Here is a 27,040-nt window from a genome sequence, read left to right on the forward strand (position 1 = left end):
CAAGACCTAGAGATGGTAATATAATTATTTGACAGCTTTTTCTTCATCAAAGGCCCAGCAGGACAAAATATTAATTAATCTTTTGATGCCCCTTAAGGCATTTTCCAAATCTTTCCATTTTTTTCTTTGAATGGGACTACTTCAGACTACAGATGGACTGAATAGCTTGGGATCCATCAAGATAAACACACTTTCCTGTAATATATGCTGCCCATAAACTGTGTGAATGTATATAGAACTGTTGGAAAGAAAGAAAGAAGCAAGAGACAACTTTTTCCCTTTTCCAGTTACCGTATTTTTTCCTTCTCTCTCAAGTTTTTACCTCAGCTTTCTCTCTAGTGCAGCTCCTACTCATCTCATCTCATTCCACCCTATTGTGTTCTTGTCAGAAGTAAGGAAAAATGTCGGGGGTGTGTGTGTTATGGTCAGTATAATTGTATGTTTGTAAAAGAGAGAGGTTTCTATAAGAATAATTAGTGGACATTGATCGAGATCGGGATGTTATAAATGGGACTATACTATTTTACAGACAAGAAATTTAAATTGGTTATTAAATAAAATAAATTATTTTTGTGCTGCATCCTCCCTTTTCTTCAAAAGTAGATTTTGGGAGGGCTGTATGTATCAATAGCAGCCATAGCAAATCACTCGCAAAATGATGTGGTAATTTAATTACCACAAAGCCTCCAGCAATCATTTACTGCTTTTCAGTTTTATTTTATTTTTATTTTTTTTATTTTAATTCCATTTATATCCCGCCCTTCTCCGAAGACTCAGGGCGGCTTTACAAACTTAGCAGTAGCCTTCATTCTATGTATATGCCTGCTTATTAGGGCTTTCACACCCACCCCAAGCGGCATTATTACAAAGTCGGCTTAATTGCCCCCAACAATCTGGGTCCTCATTTTACCTACCTCGGAAGGATGGAAGGCTGAGTCAACCTTGAGCCTGGTGGGATGCGAACCTGCACTAATTGCAGGCAGCTGGTGTTACTTAAGGAGGCATTAGCCCACTGCTCCACCAAGGCTCTTCTTTGAAGAGTTTAACTCTTCTTTGAAAAAGACTTTATGGAAATCCGGCTTATGTCTCTGATTAAGATCAAATTGTTCTGGATAGCATTTTAACTTATTTGGGATCATATTTTTTTTGTTTGTCACTCTTAATAGTCTCAAGGTTTGTTTTTAGATTTACTATGGGTATTGTAAATTGTCACACTGGTAGTCATCCAAGTCTCCAAGAATTAGGCTGCTATGAAACAAATGCAATAAATAAATTAGGTGCAAAGGAAGAAACTAGATGTTGCACGTGAAGTTTCTGTTTATAATTTATCTTCCCTTCTGAGAATGGTTATGTAGTATTGCAGGCTAATTCTGCTCATAGTCTGGAGTTCAATCCTGATGGGATCAAGATGGATCAGCCTTCCATCCTTCCGAGGTTGGTAAAATGAGGACTAGATGGTTGGGGGCAATATACCGACATTGTAAAGTCAGAATACTGTATAGTACTGTGGGGCAGTATATAAGTGCTAGTACCCACCTTCCTCCACTAATCCCCCTTTTTTTGAGCCTTAGGTAATTTGCAGTGATGTCTTTTATTAGCTGTAGAATGCTAGCCAGATCTCACAATCTGATTTTCCACTTGAAATATACAGTATTCTCCACTGTGGCTCCGACCCCAAAAAATTAATCACAAATATCTGAGTGATCTCATGAAATCGACTCATTATCTATAAAAGAGACCCCTACCTATATTGCCATGGTTCTGGCAATTCTATGATATCAGGAATCATGATGAAATGATATCACAACAAATGGAACACTTGGAATGCAATGGCCTTTACCACCAGCAGCCTCATTGTGCAGACTCCATATGGAATGGTGTGGATGTGGTTGCTTGGTAACTACATAGAGTCACTTCCAAGGCTGGATGCCATTTCCCAAGGCATCCTTTACTGGGGCACCTAAGAAAGATGGGACAGGTTGCGGCCTCCACTACCCTCCTTTTCTTCCTTGGAACTCTATTGATGCCTGTTAGGTGGTTGGATGCAGCGATACAGCCGTGCCCAGCATCATGCCATTGTATGTTAAAAAACCTCAACTGCAGCAGGACTACCAGTTTTCCTAGTCTCGGCCGTGTGCCTGTTCCGAAGCCATTCAATCATCCCTATGTTTTTGTCATGCTGTGAGTATTTAAAACCTGGGGGCAACTACCATACTCCTATAATTGAGAGGAGGAAATTTTACAAGTAAGAGGAAAATGGGGCATAATATTCTCAGATACAATAAGCATAAAGGTAGAAAGTTGTACAGGGCTTATTCATAATGTTTGGCACATTGTGGCCTCTTGTTTTGGCAGGTAGTTTGGTGAAGTTAGCCATTGGTTTGTAAATATATTTTAGGATTTGACTGTCAAAATCAGTTAAGCACTTTTAGTTCATGTTTCCACTGGACTAAATCATAAATATGTTTTAAACATTGTATAATGTGGGTTGTATTTTTGGACCTTCATGTTATGTGAAGTCAATCATAGTAGCTGGTAACCTACATATCTGGTTTATATACCATGTATTAGATGTGAATTGTCCGGTTTAATATGTATGGAGATTTTTAGACACTAATGTCATGGTTGTCCCAAAGGTGTGTTTTTCAAAAGGCAGCTGGATTTGTTGGTTTTTTTTTTGGGGGGGGGGAGGTGTTGGGTTTTTTTCTTGGTTTTTTCCTGGTTTAATAATTGTTTTGCTATCTCCTTCCCTTGTTATCTAGCCAAAGGTAATATCCAGAGGCCAGGATAATTTTTTAAAAAATTTATATATCTTAAAGGTTACCTTACTCTAAATGTGACTATGGGCCAGTCACACTCTCTCAGCCCTAGGAAAAAAGTTATGGAAAATCATTTCCTAAATCCTTCAAAGAAAATTGCAGGTACTAGAGGTACTAGTACAGGCAGCCATTAATGACTTGAAGACATACAAAAACAGAAGAGGTAGCAACCAACTTGATTTTTTGTTTCTTTGTTACAAAGGGCAGTGGCAAAATTATAGTTTGTTACATTACAGCCTCAATCATCCCCATTTAACATGGGTTTTCTAATTGCAGGTATGGGAAATGTGATCAATAGCTCTGGAAGCCTAATAACTGTTTAGTTCAAAATATCTGGAGAGGACCTAGTTCAAAAACTAATCTGAAACTGAAGTAGATATTTATTCTGAATACTGCACCCAGAGGGGCATAAAATAGACCTTTTGATTCATTATTAACATACTCTAAGATTATATTTCGGATTAGACAAAGAAGTTTATTAGAAAAGCCAAAGGCACTTAAAAAAATACAGCTTATCAAATAATAAAAATTAATTATGAAATTTCAAGAAATGTGTTCATCTATATTACTTAGAAACATCTGCATGTATATATATAAATCATCAACGTAGACTCAGGAATATCAGTACATATTAGGAGGAGGTGACAAAACAATAAAACAGAACTTCATCTATTTTTATTACATAAAAGCCAGTTTAATATAACGGTTATAGGTCTGGTCTAGAAATCATTAAACTCTAAGGAGAAACCCATCTGAAGCCCCTTTTCTGCTTTTCTTTAAACACCTGTGGCTGTCCTTGAGAAGGTTCTGTGGAGGTTTGAGTTGTACCATTTCCTTTTCAGATGTACCTCCATTTAGTGTGTAGGATTAATATGTACAAATCAGAGATAGAACACAAAGCTTATTTCAAGACATTCTTGCCTGGGAGTATCCACTTGAACTGTATTCTCCTATATTCATTTTTCCTTCCAGGGATTTTACTGGAAACACAATTTTTTCCATGAATAAACAGGTGTGGTGGGCCTATCCTTGGACTGAATACTTGTGAGTATACTCTCATGTTCATCCTATGTAACTAACGTGGAAGGAATATCCATTTCCATCCCATTTATTGTGACCTGGGCTTTTGTCATCCTTAATGTAGCTGGATGCAAAGGGGGAATCCTCCCTGTCCACTAGAGCCTTTGATGATTACTGCATCACAAGTGTCTCACCACTGCAAATAAACTAGTGAAAGAGACAGTATGGTGTCCACCTTCCACCACAGTGAAAGGCTGCAATTTTGTCTGTATGTTTTTCTAAATTTTCTCCCATTTCTTTAGGATTCTCAAGAACAATCGCTTGCACAGACTGGATAATACGTCTCTAGATGGCTTGCTTTCACTCGCACATCTGTAAGTTTCTAACCTTAGCAGTGTATTACTTGCTATCTTCCAAAGGACTGTCCCACTTTTAAATTGAGTCAAACTCCTAGTCAAGTTTCTAACAAGTAGGGCATGCAATTTTAAAGCTTACTCTTTATTCCTATGATTTCTCTTGGCCTGGGTCTTCCCTTTTGCAGAAGTGATTTCCTTCCTTGCATTTGAAGCTGTATTCCTGGCACTCATTTGAAATGATTGCCTCCTTTGATTTTCTGACACTGAAATTGCTCAGTAGTGATAGGCTGGCATTCCTGGGTGAAAAAGCCAAAAGGAAGAAGTGTCCAGATGCCTTCTCAATGAGCACAGACACAGGGAGGGAAATTAAGATTTATTAAAATTATTATTTTTGTGCAGAGGGTGAATCAGTGTAAATGTAGGCATTGACCAAAGAAGGCAGGATGAGAAAAGACACTGAATTGACCAGTGAATGGATGTTGATTGGCTGAGAATTCTGTGTTCAGTTCAACTACTAATCAAACCAAGCCAACATTCATTAGCTCTTCTTTACAATTTCTATAATCTTAAGGTAAAGGTAAAGGTTCCCCTGTCATTTCCGACTCTAGGGGCTGGTGCTCATCTCCGTTTCAAAGCCGAAGAGCCAGCGCTTGTCCGAGGACGTCTCCGTGGTCATGTGGCCGGCATGACTAGACGCCAAAGGCGCACAGAACGCTGTTACCTTCCCACTGTAGTGGTCCCTATTTTTCTACTTGCATTTTTACGTGCTTTCGAACTGCTAGGTTGGCAGAAGCTGGGACGAGTAACAGACGCTCTGTTACGCGGCACTCGGGATTTGACCTGCCAAACTGCCGACCATCTGATCGACAAACTCAGTGTCCTAACCCACTGAGCCACCGCGTCTATAATCTTACATGCCTATAATTATCTTGTTACTATAATTGTCTTGGTACTGAAAATAGTCAAAACAGTCCAAATCAGCCTTAGGCTAACAGAATCAGGAAGGCTTTTTTTAATCCCATTTATATCCCACCCTTCTCCGAAGACTCAGGGCGGCTTACAATCTAAAGCACAAATCAATGTGCTTAGCAATATTAAATCAGTTAAAAGGTTTGGCGTTCTAGAATTATCTTCATCCTTCTAGCAAAGTTAATTTGAACTGAATCAGCATGTGCCAGCACTGGACATAATTTGAAGTGCTGATTATTCAGTCAAACTCTATTCTAGGAAATGTAACATGGTGAGAATGTTTTGCAATAGCTACACTCCTTGCTGCAAAAACCACATAAGAATTTGTGGGAAATAACACTCCATTAACATTAACTTTTGGGGTTTGTGCCTTTCATAACATTTTTTCCCCCAGGAATGGAGTATGGACGGGGGCCTTGAGGACTATAGTCTGGTGAGAGCTTAAAATAAGATAAGATAATCTTTATTGTCATTTTTTACTTTGGGCACACTGGCACACATTAAAAATGAAATTCTATTGCCTGCTCTCAAAAGTATACACATATATAACACACATATCAACATACTATATACATCATATGTATATGTGTTTTCTGAGGTTTTCGCGGGTTCCTGTATGTGGATCCTTGGTTTTTCGGTTTTTTCCCCGCGTAGAACTAAAGGTGTAGGCGCAACGTTTCGACGGAATCCCATCCGTCATCATCAGGCTTTAGCTTCCTTCTTCTGGGAGAAGCATGTGGCTGTTTGTTCCTCTTTTTTAAACTGCCACGGGGGGGGGTGTTCTGTGGAGGTGTGCTCTGATTGGGTAGGGGACCAAGTGTGTTCTGATTGGGTGGGAGTGTGTTTTGAATGGTGGGTGTGTTCTGATTGGGTGGGGGGGTGTTCTGAGTGGATGGGCTGGTCTCAGCTGCCAGCTCCAGACCTGAGCTGGTGAGTTGTGCTGCTTTTGTTCGGCTTCGTGTTTGTGGTGGTGCCATGTTTTTATAGTGGGTGTCAGTTTGCTTATTGTGTGGTTTGGAGGGGTTTAAAGTGGCTGATGTTGCAGCTGTAGTTAGGTTTCTGTTTTGTGGTTGTGTGTCTTTATCGTTGTGGGTTCGGATTTGCTTTTTAATACATATAAATATTAATCACTGTCCATCTTAAATACATAGTGAAAAGAGGAAGCTTGAGAGTTCATAAAGTTAATACTGTATGGAACAAAACTGACTGAATCTATATGTTTTGCTTCGGATACCACAAAGCCTCCTCCAGTCGTGAAGAGGATGGGTAGTGTCCCAGATAATCTTACGGACCCTGCTCAAGCAACACTTATATGCTGTGTCCTGAATAGAAGGGAGGGAACTGCCAATAATCTTTTCTGCCATCCTCACCACTCTCTTCACTGCCTTCCTGTCTGAAGCAGTGATGCTTCCAAACCAGACTGCAATGCAAAATGACAGGATGCTCTCGACCGTCCCTCTATAGAAAGTGGCAAAGATAGGAGAAGATTTTCTCAGGCAAAGCAGAAAATTCAGGTGCTGCTGTGCCCACTTCACCAGTGTCTCACTGTTGAGCGACCAAGCCAGCCTATTTGTTAGCTACACACCCAGAAATTTAATGCTGGTAACCATCTCCACAGGTGAATTATTAATACACAGAAGAGTATGCCTGTCCCTGCTTTTTCTGAAATCTATAATGATCTCTAGTTTTGTCAGCATTTAAACTAGGCTGTTTTTCTTACACCAGTTCACCTGACTTTACTTCCTTGCGGTAAGCGCTCTCATTGTCATCTTGAATAAGGCCCACTACTGTTGTATCATCTTCACAATAGAGCTGGTGGCAAACCTAGCACAACAGTCATGGGTCATCAGACTGAACAGTAACGGACTTAGGACGCAGCCCTGAGGAGAAAATAGTGTTAGAAATATTAGTCCCAACTCGTACATACTGGAGTCTGTCAATAGAAAAATCAAGTATCCAGTTGCCCAAAGGAATATTAAAGCCTAAAAGGCCTAGTTTGTCTACTAGATGCTGAGGAATGATTTCATTAAATGCTGAACTGAAGTCGACAAACAGCATTTGCACATGAGTATTTCTTTAAGTGCTCCAAGCTCAGATGGAGAACAGAAGAAATAACATCCCCTGTAGAGCAATTTGGACAGTAAGCAAACTGAAGCGAGTCAAATGCTGACAGGAGGCTAGATACAATAATGTCCTTTATCAGCCTCTCAAAACTTCATAATTTTCATAATGATGGTTGTAAGTGCAACTGGATAGTAATCACTGAGACCTGTAATTACAGACTTTTTTGGCACTGACAAAATAATGGCCATCTTAAAACATGATGGGGCCGCTGCCTGCTACAATGAGAGATTGAAAATATCTAAGAAAGCAAGCCAGCTCATCTGCGCATTCCCTAAGAATACATCCAGGGATATTTGGGCCTGCTGCCTTCCAGATGTTAACTTTCTGCAATGTTCTCTGGACAGAGGTGACTTCAAAGCTAAGCACTTGCTTGTCAGGATGAGGCACAACTTTTCTTGCATGGGTGCTATTTGATACCTCGAATCTTCCAAAAACTCTGTTCAGTTCGTTTAAGAAGTCTGTGTTGCCCTTGCATCTTCATGGAACTACCTTATAATCCCTAATGGTCAGGATTCCTTGCTACATGCTGTCATGGTTCTGATAGGCGAAACTCATCAAAAGAACCCTAAGGCAAAATTCTTCCTCAAAGAACATTTTATTTGGGGAAACAAAGTATCGGCACTACATAGCTGAACCCCAAAACTAAATTCGCTTCCCCCAGATACAAAGTAACAAAGTGCAGTTCCCACCCCCAATAAGCTGTCATAAATCACATTCTCCAATTAGCCTAAAACGCAGGCTTTCTCCCCAGCTCCTCAACCCGCCAAAATGTTATCAGCTTGTCCTTGGGTTCCCACAAAGCAGAGTTATTGTTATGGCTAGCTGAGCTCAAGTTTTCATCCCAACCACCCTTACCACTCTAATTTCTCTGTTCTGTACCAGCCTGCTACTGGCCCTGCAGAAAAGGCAGGGACAACCCCTTTACAAACGGCAAGAGGCTGGAATTAAGCCTGCCAAATTTATTAACATAAAACAGAGCAAACAAGACACCAACCATGAAACAGGAGCTATGAAACAAGAACTAATCAAGCGGTTGCCTTCGGCAAACCAGCCCTCCCACGCATTCCCCTTTTATACAGTTCAGGGCGTGGCTTCTCTCTGCCTCCTTCCGAGGTGCCCCATTGCCTTCCTCTGTTTACTCCTGATTGACTGCCTCCTGCGTCGGGCGTCCTTGAACAGGGCCAGCTGTGGGTCATCTTCATCCATGCTGTCAGGCTCACAAAGCTGGGTCTCCGTCGTGACCAGGTGGGAGGGGCCTGGCTGAGGGCTCTCATCAGCAAGATCTTCAACCCCCTCAGCAAGCTCTTCAACACCCCCCTCCTCCTCTGAGTCGTCCGACCCAACTGCCGAACCCACAGGCTGACCCTGAATCACAACATTCTCATCCCAACCACTCTAATTTCTAAATATCAGAAAAAGCACATTAAAGAGGAAGAGAAAATGGCTGCATTTCATCAGTTGTCAAAGCGAGAACATCTAATGTTAGCAGCATTGACACATGTGCCTGGTGTTTGTAGGATCCTGAAAAAAGTTCTGAATTTTCTGATAATGGGCTTCCTTTGCTCCTTTTATGACACTTCAAATTAGCTCTGGCTGTTCTAAGTGCCAGCATATCACCGGATTTAAAAGCCACATTCCATGCTTTCAAGCATCTTATGGATCTCATAAGTCAGCCATGTTTTTTCATTAGCTTAAGGATAGTAGCTATCTTGCCTGGAAGGGGAAGGCAGCCATTTCATCTACTTCACATCATGAAGGGATCTGAGGATACTTGAGCAGCCAAAATAGACCTGTGTCCAAAGACCTCATGGTCTTAAGATTTCGCTACTCTGCTCCCTGGGGTTTCATCAAAGGCTAAAGGAACCTTTAGTTAGAAAATCTTGGCTATAGATGAGTTGCTTGAATTTAACAGTGGTTTAAGGATAACAGAAGCTTTGACCGCCTAATCCAGTGCATGTTGGGAGTTGGAGGGGGTAGCAGTTTGCCGTAGTTTTGGTGGGTGGCTGTTTTACCTTCAATTCTTTAATAAGAGCAGGGAACTTGGGAGTACAGTGGGTGATTAGATGATTGGATGGAAAAGTCGTGGTTTTTGTCCAATACCTGTCAGAAGCCTTCTAGTACCAATCACAAGGGGCAAGGGCCAGGAATTGGTGGGGGGATGTTGGGGGTAGGTAGAAATGTGGTGGTGGTAATGGGCAGTGAGAGATAGAGTTGGAGGTAGAGAGTGGGCTGTTCACAGAGAATATAGCCTCAATGTACTGTATTAGTTCTGGGTCCTGAGTCCCTGTGCTCATCCCCAATTTCCTTAAGTGGCTTTGGACTCTGGCTGGTGCTTTTGAATAACAGGTTGGTTTCTAATAAAGCCCTAACCCTAATTTTAGATTCAGGCAGCCATCTTGCTATGTATTGTGGAGACCTGGCTGAGCATGAAGAAGAAGTATGGCACCAAAGCTATGTTAGCAGAATTGCCATGTTTTGAGTTGAGAATGGGTGCTGCCTTTTGATAGCCGGGTATGAGATCTTACTTGTGAGATTAGGGATTAGATGGGATTGCTGGTACCAACCTCCCTATAGGAATCTCTCCCTGCTACTTGATGTCATTTGCAGATTGGCATTGGAGTTCCCCAATCTTATGGTTCTGGGGGGACTTCAGCCTACTTATTTGCTTAGGCAACAAAGTTGTATGCGACCACACAATCACAACATTCTTGGTGACCAACAAGATACAAAAATACAATAAAGGGTAAAAAAAGCAGTAAATAAAATAAAAACAAATATATGCCATCAGTCCTCAAAAGCCCTGCAGAAATGTGCTTATTTTCAACCTTTCCTTAATGGCAGCAACGTGAGAGACAGACAATCTATAAAGTTTTAGGGTAGCCTTCTTCAAGCTGAAGCCCTCCAGACAGGTTGTTTATACTCCACCTTTATTACTTTTTATTAATAACTCAAGGCAGCAAATTCACAATATACTCCTTCGTTCTATTTTCCCTACAAAAACAACCCTGTGAGGTGCGCTGAGAGACTGGTCCAAAGTCACCCAGCCAGCTCTCATGCCTAAGATGAAACTATAACTCCCACTCTCCTGGCTTCTAGCATCATGCCTTAACCGCTAGACCAAACTGGCTGTATGTGGGGCTATAATTCCCTGTACTGAATATTCTGTTTGCTGCTGTGACTAATACTGCTGCAAACAAGAATTAAGCTATAAAGGGGTTGATGGAAAAAAACAATGATACAAGGAGGTTTGGTGTGTGTGTATATGTCCTCTATAGCATGGCAATCTGGCTCAGGAGGGGAGTGAAAGGCAAGAGGCGGGAAGGCAGCTGGGTTATTGAATGGGCGGGGAGACATCGCCAAGCAGAGAGTGGCGTGGCTGCGGGGGCCATGAAGTAAGCGGGTGCGGGGAGCATGTGGCAGCTCCACGCCTCGCCTCACCTCGTGGCGGTGGCACTGGTGTGACATGTGGTCTCCTGCCCTGTTGCGGCCACGAGCAACAGACAATCCTTCCGAGGTAGGTAAAATGAGGACCCAGATTGTTGGGGGCAATTAAGCTGACTTTGTAATAATGCCGCTTGGGGTGTGTGTGAAAGCCCTAATAAGCAGGCATATACCTAGAATGAAGGCTACTGCTAAGCTTGTAAGCCGCCCTGAGTCTTCGGAGAAGGGCGGGATATAAATGGGATTTAAAAAAAATGTGATAGAGTGGGTGAGCAGCTGCAAAATCAGACATCCCCCAAAAATAAGCCCTAATAGGTCTTTTGGTCCAAAACATATAAGACCTGTTCTTATTTTTGGGAAAACATGCTACATATTACAGCCTAGCAAATAAATGAAAAGCACATAAAGCAAATGTGAGAGGTGACAATGAAGCTGACATTTTCTTCCAGGTGTAACATAATGTGTGTACTTTTTTAAACAGGGATGTCTCATATAATCAAATCCAGACTATTGAGAAAAATGCATTTGAACCTGTTCCACTTCTGCAATCCATGTAAGTCGTTAAGCAAAAAAAAAACCCAGTTTAAAACATGGTGAAAATTGGGGAAGGAGGAAAATTGAAATCAAATGGCTATCAATGTTCCCCTAAGTGTGCCAATGACTTATTACTGAAAGGTTGGCCTTCCCTCAACTATTTTTTAAATGGGGAAGGGGAGCTTGAACTGGAGGGTGAAGGAGGCAGCTTTTCCTCTAGAGGGTTTGATCTATGTTCCCACGTAAGACACGATGAAATTTCCATTTTCTAAAAAGTATCGTAATGAGCAGATCAAGATTCAGCCCTAGGTTGCCAGTGCGAGAGCTGAGTCTTCATACGTGAGAAAAAAACTATAAAGTATTTTGGTGGAGCTACAGGGCTTACTATGAACTTGGAATCTCTAGAGTCAAAATTATATTGCTTGCTGGGGATTTCATTTGGCCTTTGAATCATGAGCTCTGCTGTCCTATTAAGTAATGATGCCCCAATCTCAAATATAGGTAAAGGTAAAGGTTGCCCCGCACATGCGGGCTAGTCGTTTCCGACTCTAGGGGCCGGTGCTCATCTCCGTTTCAAAGCCAAAGAGCCAGCGCTTATCCGAGGACGTCTCCATGGTCATGTGGCCGGCATGACTAGACGCCAAAGGCGCACGGAACGCTGTTACCTTCTCACTGGAGTGGTCCCTATTTTTCTACTTGCATTTTTACATGCTTTCGAACTGCTAGGTTGGCAGAAGCTGGGACAAGTAACAGGCGCTCACTCTGTTACGCGGCACTCGGGCTTCGACCCGCCGACCTTCTGATCGACAAGCTCAGCGTCCTAACCCACTGAGCCACCGCGTCCCATTGCCTGAAAAACTAGCATGGTAATTGGAGGAAGCCTGGAGTGATTGTTCAAAAGGCCAGAGTGGTAGTATCCAGCTAGTTCATTGGAAAAGAAAGAAATCACCCTCACCTTGCATGCAATTTTCACATCCTCATTCAACGAGGAGGGGAAAAAAGTTCCTTTGGGTCTGTATTATTTTATCTGTTGTTTATTTTATACAGTGGAAGACACTCTACATTAGCTCTCTTGCTTTCCTTTCCTTTCCAGCAATCTCAGTGGCAACCGTATTTTGCGGATAATGCAGGGGGCCTTTCAGGCTTGGCACGGGATGCAGTTTCTATCCAAGTTGTAAGTGAAAATGAAACTCTTTCAGATAGTGGGCAAGGCATATGGTTTCTATCAATGGGGCACAAACTCTCCCCTAATGCTTTCAGGAGATCAGCAGGCCTGTATGGTGGATTTCAATCCCAAACACTTTTCTTTTGAAGGAGAAGGAGAAGATATGGCCTCTGAATAGGGACAGCCAACAGTCTCTAAGTTGGTCTCCAAGACAGATGACTTAGTCTCTAAATCCACCAGGGCATATCTGGGATATTTTCTTATATTGTTATGACTTTACATCCCACTTCTACCTATGATTATTCCACACTGCTTCCTTAGGGGTAAGAATAACTAGCATTTTGTGTTGAATTCTTATTGAACTATACAAATATATAACAGATAAGTGGAGATTCATGGCACTATTTACTCTAAAATGAGTAAAATAAGGAAGGCATGCAAAGGAGAAATTGTAATTATTAGATTTTCATATACTGGATATTCATGCTCAGGCCATGACAATGAAACCAAATTTCTACATACCTTATCCTTATTCTAATTAGCCTTGGAACCCACCAGCGGGAAGATGAGGCAATATTTAATCTTTTAAAAATGCCCTTAATCTAGCACATAATCGTACAGAACAAGTAGAGTGCTGTGGCTTTGCTACATTTAACATACATGCAATCATATTGACCTCAACGGAGATGCTGAGAAATGAGAGATTGATTTTTTAAAAAGAGGCAAATTTCTTTATTAGGAGGTTTCGAATAAATCTGGTGGTAAGAGGAACCTGTTCTTTAATTGAGTAGGGAAAAAGAAAGGGGAGAACAGGAAAATTAGAAATAGATTTAGGGCACCTGAAATATAGCACTTCCTCTGGTGCAAAATGAACCTTATCGTAAGAAGTAGCAAATATTAACTTGTTAGCTCTAAAGGAAAATGGAGGAAGGATCCATCAATGACTGTAAGTCTTGAACATTCAGGGAATGCTGCTTACTATAAGAGCAAAGCTCCTGCCACTTTTTTGACGGGAAGCGAGAAGTAAGTATGCCAGATAAACATAAAAGTCAAATGCAGTGGAAATGAGTTACTTAAGAAGTATATTACTTCTTTTAAAAAAAATAGGGCTCATAAGGAATTGATGATGAGCAAATGAGGATTAAACACAAAAGTAATTAGCCAGTATGGAAGAGATACAGTATGTTGAGATGGTTTAGATTGAATGGGAACTGAAATGCAAAGCAAATACAGGACTGAAAAGGAAAACATGATTGGATGGAGTTGACAAAGGTCTCAAAAGAGAGAAGGGAAAAATTATAAAGGCAAAATATGGGATGAGCATAGAAACAAGGATGTTTGCCAAGGTATGAAACTACTAAGAGATAAAGTAAAAGTGCTGATATAAACTGGATTTATATTTCTTTTTTCAGATTTCCTGCCTTTAATTTCTTTTGCTTATTACTTCTTACTAGTAGGATTAGTAATTAAGAATAAAGTTATTTAAGGTCAAAGACTAAAAGAAAACTTGAAGTAACTTGTTGCTTATAGACTACCTGAATTCTTCCTGTTTTATTCTGCTACCCTCAGTTGTGCCAAACTGGTAACCAGCTCTTTTGTCCTTCAGGATTCTCAACCATAATCCACTGAGTGAGATTGAGGATTCTCATTTCTACAAATTGCCCTCACTGAAATTCCTGTACGTGTCAAGTTGCTCTTGGTTTTATTAAGGGTTTGTGGAGCTTTTTTCCCCCCTGATTAATTTGGCTTGAGATATTACCTCTGGAGATCAATATCGTCTTTGATCAGGGTCAGAAATACCCAGTCCAGATTTTCTTAACAGCCATGTAATAGCATAACCATGAACTAGTCATTAGCTGTCAGCCCTTTAAAATTGTCCAGATCAGGGGGAAAAGATCCCACAGGAAGAACAGAACTATGTTTGATTGAGACTGTCAGGTAAATGGCCTTGAGGTCTCAAGGAAAAGATTATTATTTTTTTGTGAGGAGGAAACAAAATAGGCATGAATTATGTTATTTATATAGAGAAGAGGAAAAGGAATAAGAAAGCCTTGTATGCATTGTATTTGCAGTTGGCAGCATTTCACTACATTAAATGACGGAGTTTTAATCCTGGGTCCTGGATCTCATATCTTGGCTGGAATTTATGAACGAATCCATGGAACTACATGAAGTTGCTTTAATTCTACATTTGTGTTGTGTCAGCACACCGCAAATGGAATCATCCCAATATATTTTGTACCCACTGGAAGACTTTAGGCAAATTGATTTGTAAATTAATTTTTAGAATAAGCATTGAAGCTCAATTCTTGTTCAAAAATCAACAGTATTTTTATTTGGTGTGAACTTATCCCAAGACCTTTTTAATCCCCCTACAACAAAAGCCTTGTGGGTTAGAATGGCTGAAAATGAGTGACTGGTCCAAAGTCACTCAGGGAGTTCAGACAATTAATTGGAGACTAGAACTCAGGTCTTCCTGTGCCCAGACAGGCATCTTAACCACTCTGACACTCCTATGGAAACCAGTGCCAATAATCTCTGTGATGGGCTGTGGTTATTTAATAGAAAGGAAAATCTTTATGTGTATTTTTTTTTCTTATTTAAAGCATTGCTTCACATGTGGCAGGATTGACATCCTGGCATTTGAAATTCAGCTTCAGGGCTAAGTTATGGCAACTTTCCATTCCCGTTGTGTAAGGTATTGTTCACCAGTAGCAATTCCATTCCTACCTGCCTAGAGCAGCTGATCAAAACATTTGATTACTGTTAAACTATCATATTGTTATTTGTGTCCTTTTCCTCAAGGAGCTCAGTACAGTGAAACAGTAATATTTATTCATTTTATATTTGAACAATCCAATCAGATAAACTGAGTTCACAACACTTAAATTGGTAAATGGATATGAAAAGTGGCTACTGAACATGTGTTTGCTCAGTATACTGAACTGTCAGCATTTCATGCTAAGCCACAAAAGCACAAAGTAAGATTTAAAATAACCTAGTTTTGCCTATTATGTGACTAGGTAGTTGCTAGGTCTTAACTTGGTTAATGGTGTTGTAAGTCCAGTCATAAACTAAATCAAGAGATAACCAATGAAATGAAGTCTCCCACTGAACTTCAGGAATTTATTTTCCCAGGCTCTATTCTCCAAATTGTCTATCTCTGCCTATCTCTGGAAAAGTCTGCATGTCTTTTTTTTTTTTGCAGGGACCTTGGTTCTACAGAAATAACCATAGACGTACTAGAGAATTTGCTCAAAATCTCCTTAAAGCTGAAAATTCTGTAAGTACCTCTAATCTTTTTCTGTTACTTCCAAGGGCAAAATGGGAAGGAGGCCATATTATCCTTCTTGCCCCTTCTCTTCCTTCCCCCCTCCCTCACCCTTTTGAAAATGGCAATGCAGATGTTGTCATTTTCCTCATGGGGAGCATTTTACTAATATTAAAACTAGTAGCTCAAGCCGCTTCTAATTCCTATTTCTTGACAAGAATGCTGTTGGCTGTGGACATGTTGCTTGTCCCAGAACATTTTCTTCCACAATGCTTCATGAGTTCCTTAGAAATACCAACTAAAATTTATTAATGGAAACATCAAAACTGGCAGGTAAAAACATAAACTGCAGGTAAAAGGGGGAGAGCAGGGATCTCTAAGGAGTGTTAATGTGCAACAGTGAACCCTGTAGGGAGTTAGGATTAAAAGTACCTAAAATACTTTTAATACATATTGACTTTGTGGCAGATGTTTCTGGAGATCTGGAAAAGACTAGTTAATATAGAAAGTAATCCCTGTGATCAAACCATAAGATAAAGGTTCCCCTGCATATGCGTGCTAGTCGTTTCCAACTCTAGGGGCCAGTGCTCATCTCCGTTTCAAAGCCAAAGAGCCAGCGCTTGTCCGAGGACGTCTCCGTGGTCATGTGGCCGGCATGACTAGACACCAAAGGCGAACGGGACGCTGTTACCTTCCCACCATAGTGGTCCCTATTTTTCTACTTGCATTTTTACGTGCTTTCGAACTGCTAGGTTGGCAGAAGCTGGGACGAGTAACAGGCGCTCACTCTGTTATGCGGCACTCGGGATTCGACCCGCCAAACTGCCGACCTTCATAAGTCATAAATTCATAAAAAAATATAGAAAGCATAAAAAAATCTGTCTTACCCAAACAATCTACAATAATATTGTTTATACCAGCTGCCCCGAATTGGGAGCCTCCCAGATATTTGAATTTCATATTTGGCTAGTTTATCAAACAATTTTGAAACTCACTAGGAGGGAGAAAGTTGGTTTACTTTGCTTGTGCATGTATGACATTGAATTACAAACAAGCCAACTATACTTTAGCCTGGTATGTTATACTTCAGAATTGACTATGAAGATATTGAAGAGGTAAATAGCTTCTGTGTTTTAGGATGAATTATCAACCGTAAATGAACTAGCCATCAGGACATATGCCATAGAGTAGCACTTGGTAAGGAAGCAACGAAGAGCTGTTCAGATGCTGTGATGTGTCCACATCTACAACGATTAAGTGAAAGCTGGACTTTGATAGAAATAACATAGAAAGAATATTGATATTTTTGAACTTTGATGTTGGAGAACATCCCTGAGAATATCACAGATAACCAAGAAAAGAAATAGATCATAAAACAAATCAGTCCAGAATTTTCACTTAAGGCATGTCCAAGTCCATGTTATCGTATTTTGGACATAGTATGTGAAGACCCAGTTCCCTTGGATGCTAGGAAATGTGGAATGAAAGAGAAGGGGATGATCAGCAGAAATATGGATAGACTAGATTACAGCAGGGATTGATGTATTGTTGGAAGACCTGAGAAGCCATATGGGAACATCTTGGAGAAAGTCTGTCTATGTGATTAGTAAGGGTTGACACCAACGATAGCATATAATCTAGTCTGTGTAATTGCTTTATGAGTCACAGTGTCATGTGAGCCCAGAAAATTGATTTAATTAAATGAACTCTGATTGAGTTTACTGTGAAGAATGTGCTTTGAACATAATTGCTGATTGATAGCGCTAAGTTTTTAATGTTTTCCCAGTCCCATCTGAAATTATCAAGGATTGAATTGATGGGTACCTTTTTCCCCTTTTCATTTGTCACTATAACACATATTGCAACTTCGTCCTTTTTTCCTTACCAATTCTGAACATTACAAAAAAAAGTTTTGTTTCTTGTAGAATATCTGCTTTCTGGCATGAAAACTTCAGCCTGCAGAGCATATACTTTAGCTACAGTAGATGCAAAGGTTCTTTATAGTTAAAAAGACCTTGAGAAGCAGGGCCAAAGACCTACTGCCAGTTAAAGTCAGACAGAACTGATGAGTTAAATGTACCAGAAGCAAAATATAAAGATTTCCCCTGCCCAGTTTCTTAGCTGAGGGGTGCATGGAACACTGTTACCTTCCCACCTATTTATCTATTCACATTTGCATACTTTTGAATTGCTAGGTTGGTAGGTTGGCATTATTGGGCAAGAGCAGAAGCTCACTCCATTGCATGATGCTCAGGTCTCAGACACAGGCAATCACCTTTCCAACTGACAATCTCACATATTTTAACTCCTGAGCAATTGTACCCCTTTAATGTACAAGGATCTGATAAACCCAGATTCCAGCAAGATTCTACCACTGTACCTAAATTCTGAATGTAAGAGTAGTCTCTTAAGTTGTAGTACCAGCCTGCATAAATTTCTGTAGAATTCTAGATACACAAGGCCTAAGAAACTTCAATACTTGCTTTCCTGCCTGTACAACTTAACTCTAGTAATAAGGTCCTTTGCCTGATGGCTCTTTGCTTCATCCTCTTGACTAATGCTGCACTGAAATATAATATCTGACTAGTAGATAGATATTGTTATGCTCCCACGATGGGGAGCAATTATCGCCATTGTTTGCTGTCTGTATCTTAACTCCTTATTACTTCAACCCAGTTCATAGCTACAAGGACAGAGAGATCTTTCCTTATGATTGTTCTAAACTGTGGCACCTGATTGAAAGGACTAGATTTAACTTAGAGTTTAAATATCATTTAGCTTATAGAACTAATAATCAAAGTTTGTGAAGGCCTTGTCCTTTTTCATCCACAGTATTTTGCCTAGGAAAATGTCCTGCTGCCTTTGCAAAAATCAGGATACCCTTGAAGCCTCATCTAATTCCATCAAGCTGGATTGCACCAATAGATGTGTTTCAAACATTATTGATTATGGTAAGCCAAAAGCACTTTTCCAGAAATATTTTGTATCCATTCCAATCCTTTCTAGGCAAAAATCCAGTGATAGAATAATACATGCATGTGGGAGAATTGATTGATTGATTTACAAATTACTGATTGCATATTAAGTGGATGCATAACCAAGCATTAACATGCACCATAAAATTGATTAAGCCAGAGAGAGTTTTTTTTCCCCTTAAACTGTCTTATTATTTCTGGTATCTGTTTCCAGATATTAATTCTTGTGGAAGTGATAGATTTATTTTATTTTATTTTTATCTAATTTAGAAATGCCCATCTCCCTCTGAGAGAAACTTTGGCAGTGTACAAGTAAAATATAAAAACAAAAACTGCATATGAATATTAGGAGGCAAAATAATAAAAAGTCAAAGTGAAAAAGATGAGGGGGAGGGTCTTCAAACAATCTTGAGACCCAAGCAATATGGCAGAGCCTGGTCTTCAGATTTTTCTGAAAGGCCAGGAAAATGGAGGCCGACCTCACCTCTGTGGGGAGAACATTCCAAATGGGGGAGGTAGCAGCAGAGAAAGCTCTCTTCCTGGACCCCTGGACCAGTTGAAATTCTAACTGATGAGATCTGCAACATACCCTCCCTGCCTGACTGAGTGGGATGGGGCGATGCAATGGGACAAAGACACCCTTGCAGGTAATCTGACCCCATGTCATGTACAGATTTAAAGGTCATAACCAAAGCCATGAATTGGTCCTGAAAGCAAATTGGCACTCAATGCAACTCATACAGCAGGGGTGTTACGTGCATTTGAGGACACCCAAGATTACTTGCACAGCCACATTCTGTTACCAGCTGATGCTTCCAGATATTTTTCAAGATAGTCCCATGTAGACCATTGCAATAGTGCAAATAGAATATGGCCAAGCAAAGAGCCTCCGGTATACAGCCCAGGAAAGGGTATAATTAGTGTGCAACACAAAGTTAAGCAAAGGCCTTCCTAGGCCAAACTGCTCCCTGCTCTTCAAGTAGGAGCCATGAGTCTAGGAGAACTCCAAGATTATGCATCAGATCTGCCTGGGGTAGTGCAACTCCATCCAAGACCAAAGATGATAAATTCCCAGATAACAGAGCCCCTCCTCCCAATAGTCACATGGGCTCCTCCCATCTCTACAGAAAAGATCTACGTTGTCTTTTTGAGACTTGCCTCCTTGGTCACCCATTCCAACATTCTAATTGCTCGGTCTAAGCAAAGTAGATTAAGGGGTGTCATTAACTACAAGGAGCTAAAAGTCTGGAATTCAGGCTAGTTCTTCCTTCTCCATCTTGTGACTTGTGATAACTGAGATATTATCTTTCATTCACAGTTGTTTTTTTAACTTGAGTTAGCAGAAAATAGTAAAAACATTTATAATTTAAAGGACTTGATTTTTCATTTTAATCCAAAGGTTATGTTAAGTGGTCCAGCCTTTCCCAATCTGATGCCTTCTAGATAGCCTTTAGCTGAGATTTCCATGATCTGTGCTTTCTTTTTTGTACGGAAAGCACCATGTTGGGGAAGACTGCTACAGTCCATGGATCAAACCTGATCTATGTAATGACCACATATTATCTATTGCAAACTCTACTTTCCTTCTCAGAATTATACCGTGAGTAGCTATGTGGTTCTAGTTTTCAAACAGATTGTCACCACAAACTCCTGTGTTAGGCCAAGCAAGCCAGTTTTATAACATCTTCCCTTGGAGGATAATATCACCCAAACATCCAAATGCCAAGATGATTTGCATTGATTATTTAACATCCATTGTGTAATCTGAAACATGTCTGCTTAATAGTAATTGGAACTAATCACCGGTCAAAGAATGCCGACTGGTGGCCCCCAGGGGGAGGGCGTTCTCTGTGGGCGCGCCGGATTTATGGAACCATCTTCCGGTCGAGCTCCGGATGGCGCCTGATCTCCGCTCATTCCGGCGTGATCTTAAAACCCACTTTTTTGAACAAGCTGGCCTGGCCTGATAGGCTGGGGTTGGGTTTTATAAATTGGTTTTAATTTTAATTTGTACTAATTTATTACGGGCATTGCTATTTAATTACTTTTAATAATTTTTAATTTTTGTATCTTGTTTTTATTATGTATTGCCCTGTTCACCGCCCTGAGTCCTTCGGGAGAAGGGCGGTATACAAATTAAATTAATAAAATAAATAAATAAATGGGTACCAGACTGAACTGTAGGTCACATCTAATTCTAATTGGATAAACTGATATATATTTAACAAATTCAGTTATCTGTTTCACCCATAGCATTTGCTAGCAGTGAAAGAAAAATCCTGTTCCCTTTTTTAACCTCTTTTTTCTTCTGTCTGAGCAGAGAAAGAGGAACTTTGGGGAACCATGCAAGATGAAGTAAAGAAAGTACTGGAAACCAGAAAATTAAATTCTACCAACATATTAAATATTATCCCTGAAAAACCGGAACATTATAATGTCACTCTGTCACTCCTAATAACTCACGGGCGTACTCATTTAGGTATCCATTTTCATAAACACAGACCACATATTTTTAAATCAGTCAGCAGATTAAGTAAACTCACCCCTGATGAATATGTGGATGTGAAGTGGTCTGATAAAAAAGAGCTGAAAAAGCTGTACAAGTTAACAAATTTGCTACTGATAGCTCTCAAAGCAAAATTAGCAGAAAGCGAACAGGAGACTCAAGTGTTGAAGATCCAAAAGGAATTGCCTACAGAGATTTCAGAAGATTATGGTAACATCATCCTGAGCACTAAAAGCCATGGGAAAAGATTTAAGGGACACCTGAAAAGGGTAAAGAGAGATCATTGGATTGGGAAAAATCCAGAGGAAAAAGAGTTATTTCTCAGGTTGCTCAGAGAAAATGTAGAATTTGCAAACACCACTGGAAAACGTGCAGGAGAACAAAGACATTTTGCTCTGTATACCATGGCAGAAAAATTGGGGATGCTATCAAGGGAACTGGAGCTTCAGAAGGCTGCTTCCTTTAACAGGTTTCTTCAAGCAGCACTTCATTCCTTACAGAATTGCTCCATTTTGCGTCTTCCAACTGAGCTGCCTGCCTTGACTGCTTCTGATGGTGCTGAGGAGTCAGAAACTTTGAATGAACTCTCACCTGATATAACGTCTCATAAGACACATTGGAAACATCATGAACAAACCACCTCTGCTTCCGCTTTGCTTCATCCTTTGGGAGAAACTCCTGACAATTTGATTCAGGATGAACTCAATAAAATTGAGTTAGACACATGGTTGGCATCTGTCTTCCCATGTAAGCCTATCATGAAACTCATTTCCCTCCTGATCCATATTATGAATGGGACCTGTAAAGAGGCCAATGTCCAGATGGCTTGTGATAAATTAATCTCTAGAATAGATCTCATCATAAAAGAGTTCAAAGCGAAAAGCAGTCAGGAGATATTTGCCCTAAGGAAGTCCTACTTTTCGCCCCCTAAGAATGTAAATGATATGATTGCAGCAAGCTCCAGAAAAATGGATAAACTTTCTGATGAGGTAAAGACAAACCTAAATAAGTAGTACTAACAAGTGCACTGTTAGAGCTTTACTAACATCTGATTGCTTAGATGTGTCTCTTTTTTCCAGGAGACCAAATGGTATAAATTAATTGCACGTGCATTTCTGTAAAGGCAATTACTTTTTTTTAAGTAAAAGTCTTGTTAGGTTGTTTAAAGTAATGTGCATGTACGAAAATCACTTCTCTGCCTGATTTACATGTCTTTACGATAAAGTGACGTGTATATAAGTAATGTTCTTACAGATGGCGATCAGCATTTTGGGAGCGTGGCATATTGCATATTCAGCTAAAATAACTGAAAAGTGAAAATAAAAGCAGAATGAGGTTCATCAGAATTAAATCAGTGGTTGAGAAATGATGGTATGGTTTTAAGAAAACTAGATTTGTATAACATTGCTTTTAAAATGAAGATGGATCCAAATGTACTTCTTTTCTAGGGAAGGGAGCTTTTATATAGATTAAAAGAAGTGCAAGTGTTTGCAGTATTTCTTTAATAAAGATAATAACTGGTCATTAAAGAAAATGGATGCACTGAGCAATGGCATAGTCAAAAGTTCCCTTTGCTAAGGTGATGATGATGTATCATTGTTTTGGGCCTGATTGCTAAGGTGATGATGATGTATCATTGTTTTGGGCCTGATTTATCATTGCTTTTGAAATTTGACATGCTATTTCAAAGGTACAGAATGAATATTGTCGAATAGCTGAAGATTTTTTTTGGTGCTAAATTTTGCAAAAACATTTGTAATAGTAGATGAAAATAAAACTTGGACAATATGCATATTATCTATATTCACATAATATTAAATAAGATTTACTTTGTGATTTTTTCCCAATAAATCATACACGGTATTACACATAAAGTAATCATCACTTGCTTTATCTGTTTCCTGCCTCTTCTTAAACCTTTTTAAAATCTCACACATATAGGTAGTATCTCCCATGTCCTAGCAGCAATAATACTTTTCCCATCTATATTTATAGGACTTTATTTTGTCAGTGATTTATGAAGAGTTTTGTTAATGTTTTGTAAAGTTACCTCTTATAAAATATATCTCTTGCATGTTCACTGTAATTTAGTAATTCCAAAATGGGTTTATTATGAGCATGTATTTATAAGACTCTGCCCGTGGTTTTTTTCCCCTCAAAATAACTACATTTTTTAAAAATAAAATGGGTGTTTTATTAGGTTTTTTTGGGGCTAATACGTGATTTGGCATACAAATTCCAGATTCTTCCATCTGTCTGGTATTCAAGATGGCAAAAACATTGCCAGGGAAAATTACAAGGGGAGCAAGTGTTTTGAAACTTGCCTTTGTCTTGCCTTGAGTTTATCATGAATTGATAAGGGCCTTGGGTATGGCAAAGTATAAACCACTAATATACCAGGATTCTAAGTTCAAGATAAGCCATAGTAAGTTGTTCCTAAATTATACCGATGGGGTGATATGGCTAAGATATTTAAATTAACCAAATATTAGCTTACGAATACATGTTGCTCTCTGTATCATTAGTCAGGATGGAGAAGATGTTGAAATATATGAAGGCCCATCTTCCATATTCCTTCTCTTTGTTTAACTTTGCAGATACCAAGCCAAGGAATTTCACAATCTGGGTATTACAAAAAATTGATGTTGGGTATTTCAGTGGCAACAACGATAGTGGTTATTGTTGAAATAATTATTTTGATTAAGGTAAGCTGTAATAAGTTTTCTAGAGATCCTTATACTAATTTATTAACCTACAATATCTCAGTCCAGTGATGAAAAGATAAACTTCTCCAAACGTTCAATATATTGCTTTAGTGAAGAGCTAACATTTCCTTGAACACTGTAACTCAAGATGGCCACATTGCTGGAGATAGGATTTAATATATGTTCAACCTTAAAGAGCCACAGCAGATGTGGCAGTGATATAGTAATATCACCAGGAAGAATGCAACTTTTTTTTGTAAAATTATTGGTGGTGGTGGGGCAAATAGGGGTAACTAAATGGGCATATTGAGCTTGTATTCATTCCACCTCCAATTCTGATAAGGAACCTCTGGCTGGTGGACTTGATTTGGTCCTTCTTATTAGTCTTACAAAGACCATGTTGGAACCTTTTTACAAACAGATGATGGAGAAAAGAAACAGCTTCTTACTGAGAAACAGAAAAAGACATTGTTCTCTGTGCCAGTCATTGATTCTTTTTTCTCACTGAAAAATCTTTATGTTAATCCCTCACAACCACACCTCTCTTTTCAGATTAAAACTTCAGGTCCAGAGGGGCAAAAGGTTAGCACTTGCTAACCTGGTTGAAACTACAAGGCAAAAAGCAACTTTACAGACTGCCCTCCCTCAAATGAGAGTTACTAACTGAGTGCAGGAAACCACCCAAAATAATTTGCTGCCGAAATTTGAGCAGCAGAGAGTGCTCCCCATCCAGGGAGGCTTAATTAATTTTGACCCTTATGAAAGAACATTATATGAAAACCTCTCACTCTCTCTAGCTGGAATTGAATTGAATTCAGTTGATGCTACAAAATTTATTTGCTTAATGGCATAATAGGAATGGAGACATGCCTTGTATAATGTTTTTGATGCTGGCCTCAAGCTATTTTCCAAAGCACCTGAGGGCAGGACAAGAAGCAACGGATGGAAACTAACCAAAGAAGGAAGCAACCTAGAACTAAGGAGAAACTTCCTGATGGTTAGAACAATTAACCAGTGGACAAACCTGCCTCCAGAAGCTGTGAATGCTCCAACACTGGAAGTTTTTAAGAAGAGACTGGACAGCCATTTGTCTGAAATGGTATAGGGTTTCCTGCCTGAGCAGGCGGTTGGACTAGATGACCTCCAAGATCCCTTCCAATTATTACTGTTGTTGTTATTATTATTATTAAATTCATTTACCTAGGAAGTATATTCCAACTTGACTGGGACTTGGATAAGAAGGTCTAAATATGAGGTTGACTCTTCTCCAATCCCAACAGAAGAAACCACAAGGTGTGATGAAAGAGCATCTTCTTGTTAGTGTCACATTCATAAAATCCTCATGACTGCAGTTGAAGGGAGAAAGAAAAATGAGAAACATAAAATAAAATGATAGATCCAATGAATGTAGAAGCCATACAAGCGTCAACTGGTGCAGAGTGCAGAAGCAGTTCTTGGCTTCTAGAGGGCCATGTTACACCACTTCTTTGCAAGCTTCACTAGTTGCTGGTTTGCTTCTGGGTACAATTCAAAGTGTTGGTTTTTACCCTTAAAGCCCTGCATGGCATTGTTCCATCTCACCCCAGTGGGATTTGTCCACCTCATTCACTCCAGCAGGGCAGATGTGCTGCAGGCCCCATCAGTCAAGGAATGTTGGATGGCCAGTTCCAGGAGAAGGACCTTCTCTGCGGTAGCTCTTTAGAACATCTTATCTCCTAAGGTGAAATCCCACCCATCTGACCTTTCATAAGGGCATGCCAGATGGTTTGGAGCCCCAATGGGGGAGCATCACACTGCATTGATTGATTAATTGATTAATTAAGAGGCAACCCACCTCCCCCTTAGTGCACCTCCTGCTCATTCCCCCTTTTAGTTATCTTTTATTTATCTTTGATTGTAAAAAAAATTAGCATCTTTGAAATATTTATCTTTTACGGTTTTAATACTTTTAATGCTGGGTTGCTTTGAAACAAGATGGGTGGCAATTAAATCTAATAAATAAATAAATGGCTAGGCAAGCTAGGCAGGTAATGATAAAATATTCAAACTGCTGCCAGAGTAATACTTAATTTTAATTTTTTGCCAGTACGTCAGGAACAGTAGAAGAGGAACGAAAGGCACTTCAAAGAAAGTGTAAGTAGCCTCAGTGTGCAAGTCAGGATTATTTCTCTTTAAGAATTTTTGAAGTGGTTCAGAATGCATGTGCAGATCCACATTTACAGGATGTCTACTGTGTAAAATGTCTCATAACTTGTTTATTTCGTTGTTCAACAGTAGAAAGAAGTTCTAGTAGGAAAAGGAAGGCGAAAAACTAGAAAACAGCAAAAGCAATTCTCGTATTAAAGGACCAGCTATTTCAGAAAGAGCAGTGAATATTTCTGACAATATGAAATGGAGTTTTTAAAAAAATCATGGCAGATATTAAGGAACTAAGACAATATTTCTGTTTTCTTAAAGTTAGACTTTAGCTCTTATTGTCCTCGGGTAAGGACCAAAACAATGGGAACTATAATCCAATGCATACAGAGGTTGTGGATTGGAGAAAGTTCCATACATCCTTCATAATATCTGTATTCATCCTACCTGGTGATTCTTTTTATGCTTCACTACAACAGTTTTAATTCAAAAGATTTTCAGTTCTCCTATTTAAAGGCAGTTTTTACCTTTCCAGTTCTGGAGTATCAAATACATACTACATAGTACATTCATTGTATAGTTTCTATTGCATACATGTGGATGAAATTTTCTATAATTTTTCTGTCTATCTGATTCTAACAGATTGGAGGCTTTTTCAGTTTTGTTTTTGCATTTATGTTTAAATTGGATCCTATATTTGCTCTTTAAAGAACAGTCAGAAAACTTGCAGTAACCTATGGACAAATTGCTCTTTTTAGAAATGGAAATGTTTGGTAAATTAATAAAGCACTCTGCTAGAGCAATACTATATAGCAGACATGTCAAACACAAGGCCCGGGGGCCAGATCTGGCCCGCGAAATGTTTCATGTGGCCTGCGAAGCCATCCTGGAAAAAGTGAGGGAATGACCCCCACTGCCTTGGCCCAGAGACCCTCCTTCTGCCAGAGACCCTCAGATCTGTCCCACTCCTGCCCAGGCCCCCATAGGCACCCTTGATGCGAATGATGTAGAGCTGGCCA

General features: G+C 39.7%; 1 protein-coding gene across 1 annotated transcript; it reads left to right on the plus strand.

The window, feature by feature from the left end:
* Positions 1 to 1,795: 1,795 nt before the first annotated feature.
* LOC308678953 (uncharacterized protein) lies at positions 1,796 to 26,729 on the plus strand (the record flags this gene model as incomplete). Its single annotated transcript, XM_081346184.1, has 9 exons — positions 1,796 to 1,896; positions 4,142 to 4,213; positions 11,211 to 11,282; positions 14,035 to 14,106; positions 15,637 to 15,711; positions 18,532 to 18,650; positions 20,995 to 22,169; positions 23,778 to 23,885; positions 26,664 to 26,729. 9 exons carry the CDS (start codon positions 1,796 to 1,798, stop codon positions 26,727 to 26,729), a joined length of 1,860 nt encoding a protein of 619 aa, XP_081202310.1.
* Positions 26,730 to 27,040: the final 311 nt, after the last annotated feature.

Source organism: Vipera berus (genome assembly GCF_964194415.1).
Source record: "Vipera berus genome assembly, chromosome: Z".
In the NCBI taxonomy this organism is placed as follows: Eukaryota; Metazoa; Chordata; class Lepidosauria; order Squamata; family Viperidae; genus Vipera; species Vipera berus.